This window comes from Sceloporus occidentalis, unplaced genomic scaffold (genome assembly GCF_023333645.1).
Source record: "Sceloporus occidentalis isolate IW3139 unplaced genomic scaffold, rSceOcc1.0.p SCAF_2, whole genome shotgun sequence".
NCBI lineage: Eukaryota > Metazoa > Chordata > Lepidosauria > Squamata > Phrynosomatidae > Sceloporus > Sceloporus occidentalis.
In genome coordinates, this window is record NW_028316982.1 from 80,463,964 (window position 1) to 80,483,040 (window position 19,077).

At 42.3% G+C, this 19,077-nt stretch overlaps 1 protein-coding gene across 3 annotated transcripts in view; it reads right to left on the reverse strand.

Moving 5' to 3' along the window:
* The window catches only part of CTBP2 (C-terminal binding protein 2), a 273,592-nt gene that overhangs the window by 22,063 nt on the left and 232,452 nt on the right, over positions 1-19,077 (reverse strand). For all 3 annotated transcript variants that reach the window (XM_089510115.1, XM_089510113.1, XM_089510114.1), the window contains 2 exons: positions 10,712-10,856; positions 282-488 (listed from right to left, as the gene is read on the reverse strand). In XM_089510115.1, coding sequence (XP_089366241.1) covers positions 282-488; positions 10,712-10,856 — 352 coding nt within the window. The remainder of the gene's footprint in view (positions 1-281; positions 489-10,711; positions 10,857-19,077) is intronic.

Here is a 19,077-nt window from a genome sequence, read left to right on the forward strand (position 1 = left end):
TGGGAGAAAAGTAGTCACGAGTGGTGACTTTTAATAAAAAAAGCCAGAAGGGAGAGCTAAGCGATTTAGTAATAAAGCCAGAAGAGTGAGCTATGCGAATCACATGCCTATGCTTGATGGTCTTCTCATGTTTTCAGCCTCCCAGCCAACATGTTTTGCAACTGTCAAGCGTGACTGAAGAATCCACATACAGGTCTTCTTGTAAGGCCTGGTTTTTTTTTTTTTTTTGGTAACTGTCAACATCTTGTTTCAGAAGTTTCCCCCAGAAGTCACCAACATACCAAATCCAATCAGGCCGAGTGTTTCGCCTCTAATACGAGCTGCACCAGAAGCCACCTCCCGTATCTGTTCCACGCTCTGCACCCGGGTTCCTTCCCTCAGTGCCTGGTAGAGCCAAGTGTTCCTTCTGTAGAGATTCAACACATGGCACAGAGTGGAGTCTGCCGTCTCTTCCACTGCTGCTGAGGGGATGTTGCAAACAGCAATTCCTAGATTCAAGGGACAGAAATCCTCATCTTAACGATCAAGAAAAACAACACGAAACCACAAGTTTCTTTTGCATTCAAATTCCTTTTCAAACCTCATATCACAAATAAACCTCTAGAAGACATGTACGTCAGTGCTCAATTCTTGAATCCACGCCTTCCCAAAATATACAGAAAGTCTGGAATCAAGCTACATTTACAAAAGGGATGGGTGGGCAAAGTGTGACCTATGGGTCACATGGGGCCCCCAAGGCCTTTTTGTGGCTACCACAAAAAATCTCCAACATGCCTTCTAGGGAGTGTGCAGGGCAAACTGGGTCCTCAGTTTTCCAAAAATTTGCAGTCTCTCTCTCTCGCTGTCCATCTATAACTAGATAGCTCTGATCTATCTATCTATCTATCTATCTATCTATCTATCTATCTATCTATCACTAGATAGTTCTGAATTGCCCTCTGGGAGTGTGATGGCCATTTAAATAATAATAATAATAATAATAATAATAATAATAAATTTTATTTATATCTCCCGCTTCTCCCTTCGGATCGAAGCGGGATTACAACAGTAAAAACATCATAAAATAGATACAAAATACATCAATCAAAAATAAAAAGGGGAAGAGTTGTTACAGTACAGTCCATCCTCGCCTTACGCGAGGGATCCGTTCCGGATCCCTCCGCGTAAGGCGAATTCCGCCTATGCTCGAGCCCCATTGGAAACAATGGTGCTCGTGTGTGGCGGTGCGGGAGCGCGCGGGGCGCAACGGGTGCGTGCGCCCATTCAATTGAATGGGACACGCCGCCCCTTCCGCCCCGCGCGCGCCCTGCGGCTTGAACGCGTATGCTCAAGGCCGTGTATGGCGCGGGCGCGCTGTATTGCTCAAAGTCGTAAGAATCGAGTCATCATATTCAGATGTTCAAAATCAGATTAGAGGAGATCCGTTGGATAGGCCCGCAAGAAGAGATCCATCTTCAATGCCCTCTTGAAGACTTCCAAAGAAGGTAAGAGACGGATCTCTTCCGGTAAGTTGTTCCAAAGTCTAGGGGCCATCACAGAAAACGTTTTACAAGAGGTGGTTTTCAACTTGGTTTTGGGGTGTTCTAATATTTTTGTGCCAATGTCCTGAGAGTGCAGGGCGGATTATGTAGGGAGAGGCGTTCCCTTAAGTAACTCGGGCCCAGGCCATGTAGGGCTTTATAGGTAATAACTGACACTTTGTATTGTGCCCGGAAGCTAATCGGCAGCCTATGGTCCGTTCTGCACAGGCGTAATAGCACGGACACCCCTAACCCTAGTACGGATCGAGTCCATACAAAATGGCGGCGCCCGTTCCACACGGGGGCCGCCATTACAATGTCACGAACGCGCCGCCTCCAAACGAGGCGGCGCGGACGTGATGTCTTTGCGCCGTGTGAGAGCGCCTCGAGCGGCCCCCTTCTCCTCCTCCCCACCGCCACCGGGTGTCCTTGGGGCTTGAAGCCCCAAGGACACCCCTTTCCAGGCTGTGGGGAAGCGGCCATTTGCCACTTCCCCACGGCCTGGAAAGCGGTGGATCGGGGCCCCAGAGGCTGCCGTTCTGGCAGCTGAGGCCCCGATCTGGCGGGGAAAGGAGCGCCTACAGGCCGCCCCAAAGTCTGTAACGCACCTATAATAAATAAATAAATAAATAAATAAATAAATAAATAAATAAATAAATAAAACTAATTTATATCCGGCTTTTTGATACCACAATCAAAGTGGCGTACAACCTTTAAAAAATTCAATATATACAATTCCCCCCTTAAAAAAGGATTAAACAATTCTGTCCATTTTACAATGATAAAATCTAAAAACAGTAACACAATAATAAAATAACGGTGGGCAGAGTCTTCGCTTATATAAGTCTCTGTGGGGAATGTTACATGCCGGGTTCTATTCCAGGAAGGCCTGCCGGAAGAGATCCGTCTTGACAGCTTTCTTGAAGCTCTCTAGGTTGGCAATTTGATGGATCTCATCTGGCAGGCCATTCCATAAAGTAGGAGCGATTGCAGAAAAAGTCCTATGGGAGGTTGCCGTCAATCTGGTTTTTGTGGACTGCAACAAATTCCTCCCAGGGGACCTGAGGGTACGGGCCGGATTATATGGATTAAGTAGGTTGGGCCCAAGCCATGGAGGGCTTTGAAGGTAATGACCAACACCTTGTACTGTGCCCGGAAACAAATAGGCAGCCAGTGGAGTGATTTCAATATTGGTGTAATGTGGTCACTCCTAGTTATTCCTGTAATCAATCTGGCTGCCATATTCTGTACCAGTTGAAGTTTCCGGACTAGGCACAAGGGTAGACCCATGTAGAGCGCATTGCAAAAATCAAGTCTTGAGGTTACCAGTGCATGTACTACAGTTTCGAGGTCACCCGGCTCCAGGAAAGGGTGCAGCTGACTTATCAGCCGGAGCTGATAACAGGCACTCTTGACCGTCGCATTCACTTGATTCCTCATCTGAAGCGATGAGTCGAGAAGCACCCCTAAGCTGCGAACACAGTCCTTTGAGGGGAGCGTGAACCCCTCTAGGACTGGAGGTTGCGGCCCGATACCTGGTTTGGGGGCCCCTACCGTAAGTACTTCCGTTTTGTCTGGATTCAGCTTGAGCTTGTTTTCTCTCATCCAGTCTATTACTGCTGCAAGACATTGACTGAGGGGAGAAATGCCATCTGTCGTCATTGCTGATGACCAAGACATGGAGAAGTATATTTGGGTGTCATCAGCATATTGATAACACCCCGCTCCATGTCTACAGATGATTTCTCCCAGTGGCTTCATATAGATGTTGAATAACATCGGGGACAGGATGGTGCCCTGAGGGATGCCACAATTAAGCTCTGTTTTTGAAGAGCAACTGTCCTTGAGCATCACCCTCTGGAATCTACCTGAGAGGAAGGAACGGAACAACTACAAAGCATTCCCACCATGTTTTGCAGTTCCCATGCCAATTTAGGCCCAGGACAGGCTTTCTTTGCAACAGACAGTGAATGGGAAGTGACTTCATCTCATACCTTGGTTTTGCCATTTATATAAGGGACACCATTTTACTTGTTGTTGTGTGCCTTCAAGCCATTTCCAACTTATGACAACCCTAAGACTTAGGGTTTTCCTGGGGTTTTCTATCATGGAGTTTTCCTGGGAAATTTCTTTGGAAGAGGTTTGCCATTGTCTTCCAGTGAGTCTGAGAACATGTGACTTGCCCAAGTGCGTTTCATGGACAAGCTGGGAACCAAACCTTAGTCTCCTGAGTTGTAGCCAAACACTCAAACCATTACACCACGCTGGCTCTTCCTCTCATTCCCTATTGTTAAAAAAGGCCTCCTTGTGATTATAGTGACTCCAAACATGGTGAAAATGCCCCTCATAAGGATATTTGATGCCAAAAATAATTAAAAAAAAGGATTTTATTTACAGGAAAGTGATGGTAGGGCAGAGTGTGGCCCTATAAAGTATCTGAGTGAGCTACTATGGACTCCTAGCCTTCCACAGTTGCCCATCCATATTGAAAAGATTAAATGGAAGCTCTTAGACCAGATCCTGTACATCTTTCTATATGTGTCCCATTTAGAGTATTCTCATCTTAAGACAGCAAAAGGAAGCTCCTTTCCTTCCCTGACCTGCCTACGTGCAAGAAGATGTCTTGCATTGCTCTCACAAGGTAATGCCTAGCCATGTATGCTACTAGGGCAGGGTTAAGACGTGTAAGCAGCTTTGGCAAAGTGTAACAATGTTTACTCAAAGTTAATTGAATCTTGTGAGGCCAGGATTCCAAAGAAAGAAGATATCAGCACATTTTTCTCCCCAGACTCACAAAATCATGACCTAGTTACTCTGAGAACAATGGCATCACCATCTTACCCTCCATCTGTTTGCAGCGCTTCAGAAGCAAAACCCATTTTATTACAACAATATGAGATACAACAACCTTAGAGAATAGAAGGGAAGAAATTTCAAAAAATGCTGCTAATAAAACACTGAATATAATGCTTTGTAGTGCTGTGTAGTGGTTTGAGTGTTGGACTATGAGTCTGGAGACCAGGGTTTGATTCTCAGCTTGGCCATGAAACCCACTGGGTGACCTTGGGCAAATTGCATGCTCTTAGCCTCAAGGGAAGGCAATGGTAAATGCCCTCTGAATAAATCTTGCCAAGAAAGCTCCATGATAGGTTCATCTTAGGGTTGCCGTGAGTTGGAAATGACTTGAAGACCCACAACAAACAGCATACATTTTTATATCACCCTTGCTCCACACAGTTGAGGGGAGCATGGACAGGTTACCCCCAACCATTGCATACAGGTCACCAAATAAACTAGTCAGGGACTTGAGCACAAGTCTCTCCCAAGAACTTTGTTTGACATGCATCACATTATATATTATTACACTACATACATTGAAAAGCTCTGTTTATTTTGGAATTTCTCTCATAACAGCAAACTTCCCTGAAATCATACGAGGCAGTAAGCAGATGAAGAGAGCTGGAGGTAATATGAAAATCACGTGAATAGTCAAGTAAATGTGTAACTATTAATAGCCATCAAAAGTTTGCTGTGGGCTACATACCAACAAAAAGGAGAAAAACAAGATGCAACTGTGATATGTACATCTAATAACCCAAAAGCCTCTGACAGCAATAGACATACATTTCTTCTTTATCACCAATGGCCTTTTTGTTTTAATGTTGCACCACTGTACACAGAGATGTTTTTTAATCAGTCAGAACAACGGTACATCCAGAATACGAATGCCAATTCTGACAGGTAACACTTTTCATGGTCTTTTCCTTAGGATTTTTAATTGAGGATGTCAAGGGTTGCACTGAGGTACAGTTCTTTATGTGTATGTGTGTGTTTTCTTTTCTCTCCTTAAAAATACATAGGCAGGGATCCTGTATTCGGAGACGTACATGTATGATGCATCAACATCTTTGTAGCTATGTCCAGCAATGCCATCCCCAAATGCTCACTTTGTAAACAGCACCTCCTCCAAATGGCCATTTCCATGTTGTTTTGAGGCAGAATGAGCATGGATATTTTCTTGTAACTGTACATGCTGCGATAGATATCTGCAGAGACCTCCAGGTCTTCTCAGATGACATTCTTGCAGTGTGTCCAGCTACAAGAAAATAGCTGGGTGCATCATGCTGATCACCCTGTTTTCCCATAACACAGAAATGACCTCAAGGGGGTGGGGACTGGAAAGTTGGTTGTTGCACAACCAGTACAGAATCCTAACTCTGCAATATAAAACAAAAAGTTGTGATATCCTAAGTGTGACTTATGCCCTTGGGATTCACTAACAGAATGCCAATCATTGTTGCATATTAATGCAACTACAAGCACAACTTGCAGAGCTGGTGGGAGTTTGAGTTCACCAACATCTGGAGGACCGGAGGTTGCTCCTCCTTGTCAGTGTGTGTTGGGAGGACAGATAGGGAACAAGCCCTTCAAAATATATATTCTAAAGGAATTCCTCATTACTTTTAAGTACCTTCTTGAAATAAGTTAGTAAGACATACCTTGTTTGAAAAGTAGGATATTTTCTGACCCCAATGAGAACTCCAATACATTGTGGGGTATAAAAAAACATTTGAGAGCCATATCCAAAGAAGCACTTGAAAGCCAGGGTGGCATAGTGGTTTGAGTGTTGGACTAAAACTCTGGAGACCAGGGATCAATTCCCAGATGAACAAAAATAAAATTAGATAAAACAAAATAAAACACACACTTCTTGCTTTGCAAAGTAACCCCTGACTTCTGTAAACTCCAGTGTGTCACCCTGACCAGGAGAAATTCTAATTTTCCCTGAATGGGCCAACTGATTGGTAAATGGAGTATATCACTTTGCTTCACTCCATCATGGTTTGTCAAAACAAGGGACATTTCTTGTTCACATATCTTTCATTGGCTGGAACAATAACAACCCGAATAGATTTGTTGAGATTTTTTTTGTCCCATCCACTTTTTCTGTTTGTTAAAGAAAACCCCAAACCAGTACAAAGCAAGGGGCTAGCATTTGGGGACAATGGATGGTATTCAGTATTACAGTTATTGATTCATAACCTAGAGTTACGGATCCATAGTTTGTCTGTTATTCAGTATGATTATACAGTCTTACCGGAAACCTACATAAACACCAACACAGCTTATTTTAAGAGCCAGCAGGGCAAAATTGGTCCATTCAGTTTCCAACTGGGGCACAAGAAGGATGACTTTACCACCTTCCTACCAGCAAGAGAGCCTGCGACAATCAGAAGCATGATCCCTGTTGCACGTCCTTGTTGCAGCCTTGCTCTATGGTGAGAGGAGGTGGAAATGCCAACTTCTTTATGTCCCAGTTGGAAGCTGAATGGACTTCCTTCTTCCAATCCAATAGCTGGCTCATAAGGTGCGCTGAGAGGGATTGGACTAGGTGTAGTTATGGTGTTACACAGATGTAACTTAAGTAGCAGATCTAGGATTCAAGTGACTGTTGACAACTGTGCAGGGGACAACACTGTAGAATACTTACATTCTAAACCTACTTCTATTTGGATTCTACAACAACATGTGACCCTGGGAGTAGTTGTTGTGTGCTTTAAGTAATTTCCAATTTATGGCGACCCTAAGGAGACCCTGTTATGGGATTAAAAGTCCTACCATAATACAATATGCAGAGGGACTACAATGCAAGAGGGTTTTTTTTAAAATGTCTCCCAGGAAGTTGCTTGTTCTATACATTTCTAAGTCATGTCATGCTGTAAAGAAAACAGCAGAGAATTCCCAGATGAGTGAGAACATTTTTATGCAAATGATATGGGGAAGTGTCTTCTTTAGAACACTGCTGCAAAGGATATGTGTTTCTTTAGTTTTATTAAGATTTACAATGAAGTACTCTGAAGCAATTAATCACTCTAATGACACTCTATTGACAAACACATACAGCTGGCACCCTATAAAGATCAATTTTATTTTATATGCTAATGCAGTGGTACTCATTAGTGGTAAAACAATTAACGATGCTGCTTGCAAACAGCTCACTAGCTTTTTAGTAGCAGACAGAAATGGCCAATATGTTATAATTCTTAAATCTAGTTAAGGATAACATAATTAGTGCTCTACATTTGTTGTCAGGAAGCAAGAGACTTTAGTGGTAAGAGACATAAAACCGAGGGAATAATGTCTACATGCTTTTCAACAAAAAGGAAGTTAAACTATAGAGAATCTGACAATGGTCGAGCCGATCATTAACCAGTCATAGGCAAAAAAATACTATCAGACCTTGGTCCTAGAAGACATCTTTGTGTAGCTATATTATAGCTACCAGTTGAGAACTGCATATGAACTGCAGAATTAATGCAGTTTGACAGTGCTGTTACTGCCACGGCTCAATGCTATGGAATGCAATTTGTAGTTTTGTGAGACTTTTAGCCTTCGTTCTTCACGGCTTCCCCCCATTTCTCCACCTGTAGCCATTTCATGATGGAGTGGCCACTTAAGCAAACCTCCCTGATGTAACCATCTTGTGGCCCTTAATATATACAGAAAACACACATACAACACTATTTCTCTGAAGACAATACTTGACCTGCCTATTGGTTGTCCAAGGTAGAAATGCAACAGTGACACTTCTGAGACACATTATCAATGCATCTCTTAGAGCTTTCTCACACTAGGGGAGATCCCGCAGGAAAACAGGAGTTAAACACAATTTAAAGTACATTCAAATTTAAACCAAACTTGCAAATTCAGTTAGTTTATCACACTAGTGACTGCCCAAGTGAAATAATGCGAAGTTAATCCAAACGCAAAGCAGAGAAAAAGGGCAGCTTTTTTACTATCGGATTGTTCTGAAAGTAAAAAGCTGCCGGTTTCCTCCACTTTGCGTTCAGATTATCTTCGCGTTATTTCATGTTAACTGCTACGTTATGTGATAAACTTTGGGCATTTCCAGATTTTCTTTGGTTTAAATCTAGTTTAACTCCCATTTTCCCAAGGAATCTCGCTAGTGTGATAAACTCCTTAGGGAGGGCCAGTTTCTATCTTGTTTAAAAGAAGTGGTAGTAAGGCCGCTTCTGAAAAAGCCTTCCCTAGACCCCTTGGACATGAATAATTACAGGTCGGTCTCACACCTTCCGTTTTTGAGCAAAGTGATTGAGAGGACAGTTGCCTTTCAACTCCAAGTAGTCTTGGATGAAACAGATTATCTGGATCCATTTCAAAGTGGCTTTAGGGCAGGATATGGAATTGAGATGGATGGATGGATGGGTATAGTGGATGATCTTCATGTGGGTATTGACAGTGGAAGTTTGACCCTGTTGGTATTTCAGGACCTCTCAGTGGCCTTCAATACCACCGACCATGGTATTCTTTTGGAACACTTTGGAGAATTGGGAGTCAGGGGCACTGCATTGCAGTAATTCCAATCCTACTCCTGGGCAGATTCCAGATGGTGATGCTTGGGGACAGTTCCTCCTCCAAAAGAAAGTTTAAATCTGGTGTCCTTCAAGGTGCCATCCTGTCCGTAATGCTATTTAATACAGTGGGCCCTTGCCTTACGCGGGGGATCCGTTCCGGACCCCCCCCCGCATAAGGCAAATTCCGCCTATGCTGGAGCCCCATTCATTTGAATGGGGCTCGTGCGTGGCGGTGTGGGAGCGCACGGGGTGCCATGGGTGCGTGCCCCATTCATTTGAATGGGACGCACCGCTCTTTGCTCAAGTCTGTGTAAAGCACGCCAGTCTATAATGCGGGCACATTGTATATATATAAAGCTGTTGGAGAGAGATCATCTGGAGACATGGGGCGGGGTGTTATCAATATGCTGATTACCCAGATATATCTCTCCATGCTTCGGACTACAGCACTGACTAAGGATAGTATCTCTCTTCTGAATGAATGCCTTAAGGTGATAATGGACTGCATGAGGAAAAACAGACTAAAACTGAATCCAGATAAGATAGAGGTACTCGTTGTTGGGCCCCCTAATCTGGATATGGAGATATGTCAACCAATCCTGGAAGTGGTCACACTTCCCCTAAAGCTTGGGAGTGCTCCTGGATATGTCCCTTCAAATGTCAACTCAGATAGATGTAACGGCCAGGAATTCTTATTATCAGCCTCGGCTGATATGCCAGCTGCGACCCTCCCTGGAGCCAGGGGGCCTGAAAACTTTAGTACATGTGCTGGTAACCTCATTATTTGTCTTCTGTAATGTGCTCTACATGAGGCTACCTTGTAAGCAACATAGCCCCCTTCCTCTGCTACAACCATTTCTGTATTATCAGAGACAGGAAGAACCTCTGGGGGTTCTCTGAAGATCCCTGCAGATGGCTGTTGTAGTGGGCCCATCTATAGAAAATAGCTGGACACATCTTCGCTGATTCCTCCACCCTCTATGACAACATGGAAATTGCCATTTTATGGGTAAGCAGGGTTTGGTTTTGCACTGCTTACAAGATGGGTTCTTTTGGGAGGAGGGATTTTGCTCCTTGGAGATTATCAGACAGGGTGACAAATGACGGGATCGCTCCTGTCCTTTATGCGCAATCACATGAAAGACTCTCACACACGTCATGCTTATCCTGTCATAAAGTTGAATTGTCCTGTCACTTTTGAATAACAGAAACTCCCATTAATACAAAATGACAGGAGAATTCCATTTCACAGATGGGACAATGAAGGGATAAGCATGACATTGTTTCAAAGTCTTTCATGGAAAAAGGACAGGATAAGGACATCCTTTTCTCCATGTGATAATCTCCATTATCTGGTCAGAACAGAATTCCAACCTCCACAAAAACCAAAATAATGAGCTGCGGTAGCAGTATGTTGGATGCTATCATGTTGTAATTCAACTGCTGTTTTTTATCTGAGTTAGAAGATTATTTTGCATGATGTTCATATTACAACCTCATAAAACATTTGATTTAGTTCATATAATATAAAACAGAGAAAGGGGAAGCCCTTAGGTACATCTAACTGTGTATCTGCAGTGGAACTCCCACATGGACTGTGGAACAGCTGTATCATATCAAGTAAAATAAAATAAAGCTGTGTCTTTGTATACAGGAAGCTACTCCTACCAAAAAATAAAATAAAAAAATTCCACACACACACAAAACAGGCTATACACAGGATTGGAACAATTAAACAAAAATGTCATTTGTTTTACTTTTAAGTAAACCAACAGCTTGGTTAAGCAGTTCTACTGGAGTGGAATCTAAACATACCAAGTTCCCCTGCAGCTTTGATGTCTATGTTGTCATAACCGCTGCCTATCCGAACAATGACTCGTAAGGCCTTGAATTTCTCTAGGTCTTCCCGGGTGAGAGTGATAGTGTGGTACATCATTGCTCCGACAGCTTCGTTTAAAACCTAACAGACACACACAGACACAAAAAGAAGGAAATCATAGTCATTAGTAAAAGAGATGAACATGTTCCAGTAACAGCTGCTGAAGTCTAGTGATGACTCATAAGCAAGTATCTAGTAAGGCACATGGTTCAATCTGATCAAATGCTCAGAGACTCACAAAGCAGCAATGAAAGCAATGAATTATAGTATATATGTGGACAAGGCTCAGCATTTACATAAGGGGTTTTGCACTGAAGGGCGAATCCTCATTTGAAGACAGAAGGCTTACACACTGAGAGTTCTTTGGTGAAAAGTGGGTAATTGCCTAAGTGAAAATCATAAGCATAAGAATTTACATGTTCTTTGCACTCTATCGAAAACTGAAATATATCAGTGTGGTCCCTTGCTTTATGTAGAAACTTATTGTTAAAATCAGACACTCTAAAAATGAACACTATAGAGACACTTAATTTGCTATTTGCTTTTCATTACCACAATAGATATATTAATGCCTCTACAATTTCATATCGGCCTTTGGAACAATTCTCTATCACAGATCTAATTACTGCAGAGAGATTCAGAAAGCTAGTTATTTTGTAAAACATTGCTTTCACATCCTATGATTTGAATATCTGGTCAGTATTTGCCTTGACTTTGTATTTTTATATTTTGTATTGGTATGATGTATTTTTCCAGAACTATATCAACACTTTGCCTTTTGTCCCTATGCCATCCAACAGTCTTCTAGTTCTAATTTTGTATTAGACTGTGTGTCTTCAGAAGTTTTAGGGCACAACTTCCATCAGGCCCACTTGAAATGATCCTGGGTAAGGGACTGTGGGATCTGTAATGCACAAGGTCTGGAAGGCTCAAGCTATCCCACTCAAGCATTATAACTTAAATGTTCTGAGTGGAGTATACATCCCCACACAGATTCTGTATTCATCTAAACAATGCTGGCCAATACATGATTCTTTATAGGCCAACAACCACCAAACATTCATTGCCAGCTAATACATCTCAAATGCTTCTCTTCAAAAATGCTAAAAAGATAGATGTGCCTCCCCAAGAGCCTTGTAGCAGAATGAGAGTACAACTCGCCTCCGGTTTCCTCTATCAGCCAGGAGATTACTCTAGCTTTTTTATGTTATCCCCTAGGATATGAGAAAATCCACAAATATATATTACTTTAAGAACTGGTAAGTTTCATAGTGTATCAGAAGAGCTAAAAAGAGATCATGCTGTGAAATGGCAGGCTTTCTTTTTGCTTGAAAAGAGATGAAGAATATGGCTAGATGAATTTTTCTCAGATGTCTCCCCTGTCTCTTTCTCCAGCCCAGAAAACAGATTTCATTTCTTAAGATTTGAACTCAGCAAAGTGGAAGGAAGATGAAATTGTTCTAGAAAACCTGGAATAAGAAATTTGTTTCACTCTGAATAATCACTGGAATCCTTCAGACTAAGACTGCCCTGTTTGTTAAACACATCTGCTACCGGTATAGCCAAACCTCTTAAGTAAATACACATGGCTAGCTTAGCAAGTGTCTGTTTTATCTAACAGCCTTCCACTTTTTGAACATATTTTAGAATCTAAAGTAGGAGGGAAAATCCCCAACACTCTATGGATTTGCCAGTCTACCACATGTGGAAAGCAGGTTTTCCACCATTCTTGGCCTGTCTTTAGAAGGGCTTGTATAATATGGAATAGAGGAAACACATATAGGAAACTTGTTAGCCAATGTACCTCAATACCTCATCTACACCTGCTCCTGGAGTAGTCTGGCCTGGAAGCTGTTGCATATTCCTGTAGTTACTACCTTTGCACTCTGTGGCAACAACAGGCAGCTGTCTACACAAATGTCTCCACCGTGTCGCCAGCAAGTCACGTCCTCCAAATTTAGAAATGAGGTGTCCAGCATCCATCACATGGCTGAGAGCTTCATTGTGGTCTTGGAGCAACTTACACCAGCAGTGGCAGGCGGCACAATGGGGGACATGTGTAGACAGTTGCTTGGCATCTTACAGAGTGCTCTGGATTTTCCTACAAAATCTGGAACAAAAGGTAAATTAAAAAAAACTGTTTAAGAGAGGGATAGGCAGATTAAGTGCAGAACTCACTCTATGTTGTGAAAACAGTCCATACTTAAATCAGGGATTTGCCCCTGCATCTTGAAGACAGGTCAATGTGTGTGTGTGTGTGTGTGTGGGGGGGGAACACTTGTGATCGCGGAGGACAAGCCAGGCTGAGCACCCGGGTCTTTCCTCCCCTCAAACGGACTCCTGAGAGTCCGTTCGGGAAGAGGAAAGAGAAGCCAGGAGGGAGAGGCCTCGGCATGGGCCCAGATCTCTCTTTCCCAGGCCTGCCCTCTCCCTCAGTGGGCTCCCTGGCCAGTCCTCCTCTTCCCGGACCTCCCCTTTACTCCAAAGGGCTCTTCGGAGTCCTTTGAGGGGAAGGGAAGGGAGGCAGGGCAGGAAAGGACTCAGCGAAGGTAAGTAGGGAATGAGGGAGGGAAGGGAGGAAGAAGGGGGGAGGCGTCGGATAATCCAGAGTGTTGGTTAACCGAAGGTCGGTTAACCGAGACTCTACTGTATTTCCACAGGCTTTTAAAAATGACTGCAAAGAGCTTTCAATAGTGTACTGTCTTGCCAATTTTTATCTTCTGTCATTTAAAAGATTATAAATGTTCTGAATTCTATGGATTATTTGACTGCATTGTAAAATAATTTATGTACATATTTTATTGACATTTTGGTATTTACTTTAATTTGCATTGGTTTAAATATTTTTAAGCTGTCTTGAGTCCCAGTATTAGAGAACAGGAGAGATATAAATGAAGAAATAACATTCTCTACCAGCTACTAAGTTAATTTTACTTAACTAAGTAAACTCTCCTGGCCTGACAACCCACTTCAAACCTGACATAAATGTCATTTACCTGAACTCCAATCGCTGGAAGTATCGTCCGGCAAAATAGTGTGTGTGTGTGTGTGTTTACAATCACAGCAATAGTGTTACAATTGTGACTATGTAGTGAGAGTGAATATGAAACAGTTATGGATGAGTAAACTTAGGTAACTATTCCACATTCATGGTCACTATTTATCATGATTTTGACACTATTGTTACAATTTTGACTCCATTACCCAGCCTACTTTATTGGGCATCCACTGCATGGGGAAAACGCGATCCATTCTGCCAGCAACTGGAGTACAGGTGAATGTGGGTGAGTGGGTCTGGCCAGGAGAGGTTACTTAGTTAATTTTACTGAAGGACGCCGGTGGATTTCAGCACTGATGTCATCATTTTGCATCCAGCTATGAGGATGCAGCCAAATGCTTCTCTGATCCTGGTTGTGGAGGGCAGCTTCCGAGAAGTGAATAGCAAACCCCCTCCCCCATGCTAAAAAAAAAAAGACTTCTGCACAAGAGGCACTCAGACGTATGTCTGTCCCTAAGAGAATTCCGGCTAATGTATGTCACTTAATTAAAGTCTTATATATCCTAATGTTTTAGTATAAGTTGAGTATTATGAATTGTCTTAACTTGAAAATTTGAGACATTTCTCTCCATCTGTATCATTTCCCCTACTCCCCAGCTGGCTGTTAAAGTGCTCAGTTCTTAGCCAGGCATCACTGTAAACTGCTCAACAACCATCACTGAGCCACAGTTTGCTTCCTCACAGTCTAGTGCATTATGTTGTATTATAATGTTGGCATGAGATGATGAGAAATGTGAAATGAGAAAAATGCAAGGCAGGATTTGTATCTGAAAAAGGTTATGATGTGATGCTGGAAGATGGCTGAGGAGAGAAAGATGATGTTTCCAGACACTGGGTAAGAGAATGAGGAGGGAGAGATAAGACAACAGCCTGTGACATCCAATTGGCCTCATGTGACTGGATACTACGGCTCAGAAAGCCCTACATGCCCCTGCGGGATTTACACTCTAATGCATAGATTTATACTGTCTGCCAGAGAGTCACTAAGAGTAAAGTTATATTTGCCCTCATTATTCCACACCAAGTGTAAACACAGCTTGAGAGTAGAAAATGCTGCAAGCAGGCAATGAGTAGGCTGAGATTTCATGAATACAACCTTACATTTGAGTTGACCAGGCTATTTACTGCCGATTATTTTAAACTAGCACTGAAGTCTGTCCTACTGAGGGATAATTCCTTAAGTCGTGAGCATCCTGAGGACAGACCGAGCTATGAGTGACAGTAAGCCTTTTAAGGATTTGCCTGCCACCTCCACCCACTCATTTTTGATCTTGTCATTTTCGCCTCTCTCACCCCCTCCTCTTTATGTTAATTTCTAAGAGATTTGGATTCCAGTCTTCTAGTCACCCCAAAGGATCTGGTTCTACGTGGTATTCCTTGTGAACAACCTTTCAGCTTGTCTTTCTTTGTTCAAAGTCATCCACTGATAACAATGTTCTGGGCCAAAAGGTCATATAAAAATATTGATTATGCTTTCAATATTCCCAGGTTTTCAGAAATCAGAATTCCTCTAGGCAAGAGATAGTACAATACAGGAAAGAAAAGGAAAGGAAATTTCCCAGGCCAGTAGGGTTGGCTGGAGGTGGCAGAAACAAAGAAGACTTAAGGAACAAGAGGGATACAGAACAGTGGCTCAACCAAACTGTCTTTAAGCAGCTCCCTTTCTTGTTTTAATTTATTATACATGAGAGGGCATGTAGCCCCCAAAGCCTTATTTCATTTTTTTTAATGACATGTGCTTAGTGAGCTAGGCTCAATTGAAAAATGAACTAAACACACTACATTATTATTATTGTGAAGTCAAAGGCTTTCATGGCCGGCATCCATCATTTTTTGTGGGTTTTTTGGGCTATATGGCCATGTTCTAGAAGAGTTTCTTCCTGACGTTTCACCAGCATCTGTGGCTGGCATCTTCAGACGTCAGGAAGAAACTCTCCTAGAACATGGCCATATAGCCCGAAAAACCCACAAAAAACTATTATTATTATTGTTTTTTTATTTATATCCCACCTTATCCTATAGATAATAGGACATTTCATATTGTCAATTTGTATTTTTAAAATACAGTATTCTTGGGTAAGTCACAGAAAACCCTGTAATAGGTTTGCCTGAGGGTCGCCACACAACAAAAACAAAAACAACATCCCAGACGGCCTTTTCAGTGGTGGCCCCGCGGATTTGGAACAGTCTCCCCAAGGAGCTCCATCTCATGACCCCCCTAGAAATATTTAAAAAGAGGCTTAAAACCTTTCTTTTTTGCCAAGCCTTCCCCCCCCGAGGAATGAAGTTGAGCGCTTTTGATGCCATCAATTCTCTGCCTTACCCTATGAATGATTGTATTTGTATAATTGTATTACGTTTTTATCTATTTTTTTGAGATGTTTTTAATAGTTTTATAGTCTGTAAACCATTTTGATCTAGGGAAAAACAGTATACAAATAAAATTTCTTATTCTGTATTATTATTAACATCAGAAGTCAAAAGCATATGAGTTAAATTCAATTGAATAGGGTAAAAAATCAAGTTAATAATTTCAGATGATTTTTAATCTTTTTACATATATGTATTTTTAAACATCCACAAGTAAAAAACAGAAAGCGTAGCTCTTGAGCAGTTAGAAAGTGGCTCCCAACCTTGCAACAGCTGCCCACCCCTACTAAACAGAAAGGGCCAGTGGGAACCTTCAGCTTCTTACCCTAATATGGCCTGTGGCCCACTGCCTTCTGTCTCAGGAGTTTGTTGTTGTAGCTGGGTGCCTTTGAGTTGAACCCGACTCATGTGGATCAGACACCTCCAAGACTTTCTTCCACTGCTCTGCTCAGATCCTGCAAAACCCATGTCTGCCCCCCCCCCCCCTTGAGTCTACCCATCTGGCATGAGGTCCACCCATCCTTCTTCTACCCTCTATCTTTCCTAGTGTTATTGTTTTCTCTAGTGATTCATGTCTTCTTATTATGTGGCCAAAGTATGACAGCCTCAATTTGATTATCTTGGCTCCAAGGAGGATCTTGGTCTGATCTGTTCAAGGACCAATCTGTTTGTCTTTTTGGCTATTACCTAGAGAAATCTCTTCTGTTCTCTCCTATCACTGATCAGAGGAAGCGGTGGGGATTTGTGCTGGCTATCATCCTACTATGGATGACAAGTAGCAGAAAAAGACATCATGTGTTCGCTGACACTTGCAGGAGCCAGGCAAGTGAACAGCTGGCTTTGATTCTCCTTATTTACCTCTGCATGGAAAAGTCAGGGAGAGGAATGAAGCCAGGCCCCAAAGATTGTCAGACTGCCAGTCATTCAACCTGCACTGGTGCTTGAAAATATATTTTTTTAAAAATCCAAAAAGCAAATCTTGTTTTTGCCATTTTATATAAGGGACTTCATTTTACTTGCTGTTGGCATGTGCCTTCAAGATCTTTCTGACTTATGGTGACCCTAGGGCAAACAAATCACAGGGTTTTATTGGCAAGATCTGTTCACAGGGGGTTTGCCATTGCCTTCCTCTGAGTCTATGAGTGTGACTTGCCCAAGGTCACCCAGTGGGTTAGCATGGTGGAGTGGGGATACCAAGGGCCCACTGTACATCCTCCAAAGTTTTTGATTTTCTAATTTTCAGGGTCTCTTTAATATTTCTGTTCACCATGGCAATGTAATTACCTTAAGATCAAATTAGATGTTCCACAGACATCTGTGTGAAACACTCTTTGAATACCCACTGTGACTTTAAAACTGTGCCAACACAATTTTAGGATTCTGTGATGAGAAGAGGATAATGGCAGGAATTGATTTCACCTTCTGCATCTGACACAGTATGTCTCTGTATGTCAACTGCTGGAGAAATACAAGACAAAGGGGTGCAGTTGTATTTGTGGCTTGCTGACAGATTTGGCAGCTGGCTGGCCATTCTGTGAACAGAACGATGGACTAGGCAGACCTCTGGTGTGATCTGGCCAGGCAGTCCATAAATTATAAGCAGAAAAAAGTCAGTGGGAAAGGGGTTAAGTACCTCCTTGCCTATATTGCTCCTGCCCCCTGCCTAAAAGATGGGTTAAAAAAAAGAGAGATTGGGGGACTGTTACACATTCCTGTGTGTAACATCTAGTTTGGATCTTAGGTTGCTTCCCCAAGCTGTTTATTCTGGCATCAAACACAAGGCATAGGATCTCTAGCTGAAAAAGGTTCAAAGAGTTCCTGGAAAACAGTAATCTAATGTTTAGATGAAATCCAAGTTTATTTGATCTACTTTTATGCATTAATGCTTTTGCTTTCATCTATTGATTTTGTATCATTTAAGAGAATCGATCAGTCCAGAATAGCTAAATCCATTCACGGGCACATGCTGTTTTGTTACTGACAGCTGCTCACAAATGAACTGAAAACAAGATACATAGCACCTGAATCAGCCAAATCACTGCCACTAACGTCTTCCTTCTTACCTACATAGTTTAATGCATACCTAACAAGATTAGTCATTTTTTCAATCCATGAGTATAGTGGGTTTTGGAGATGGGTTTTGGAGTCCTGGTTAGCATAATGGCCAAATATTAACAGCTGTCCAGTGGCAGGTTATGCGTTAATTTATATTAGTGACTTTGTCTGATACCTTTTGCATTAGCTTGGCAGTCTGAGGCTGGGAAAACATAGGGAGGCTGAGAACTGAGGAAGTGAAATTTTCTTCTATTAACCATCTTGCATAGCTCTCATATCTGTGAGAGGCGGCAATTAATCAGACTTGCATGCTTGGATTTTCTTTCTTTGCTTCCACATTATATAACCTTGAGAGTCAATTTTCCACTGACCTCACTCAGGGCATATCAGCCCAGGGTACCCATAGCGAGCTACAGCGAACTGCCACTCAGGGATAGTTTGGAAAGAATTAGTTGTTTAGGGATACAGTTCTACTATTGGCTATGACCAGGATGTTGGACCCCAGTAGTGAAAGGGCTGGACTGTTTCTTTGCTGTATACCATTTGTTGCGACATTTACCACCAGGAAAACCTATCTTAGTAATGTGGGCCAGTGTGTAGCACCAAACAATGTCTTGGGGAGGCTTGGAATTACACCCAGTTTGAGAACAGACTGAGTCTGGCTCATTGACTGTTTAATCAACATAAACAGCCATCAAAAGCATCAAGAGAGATGTCACCAAAGAAACCTTAGTTATGTTCAGGAATCCCAATCCTAGCCCTGTACCTTATTGGTTATGAGTATCAAGACAGCAACAGTAATATGAAGGGAAAATAATG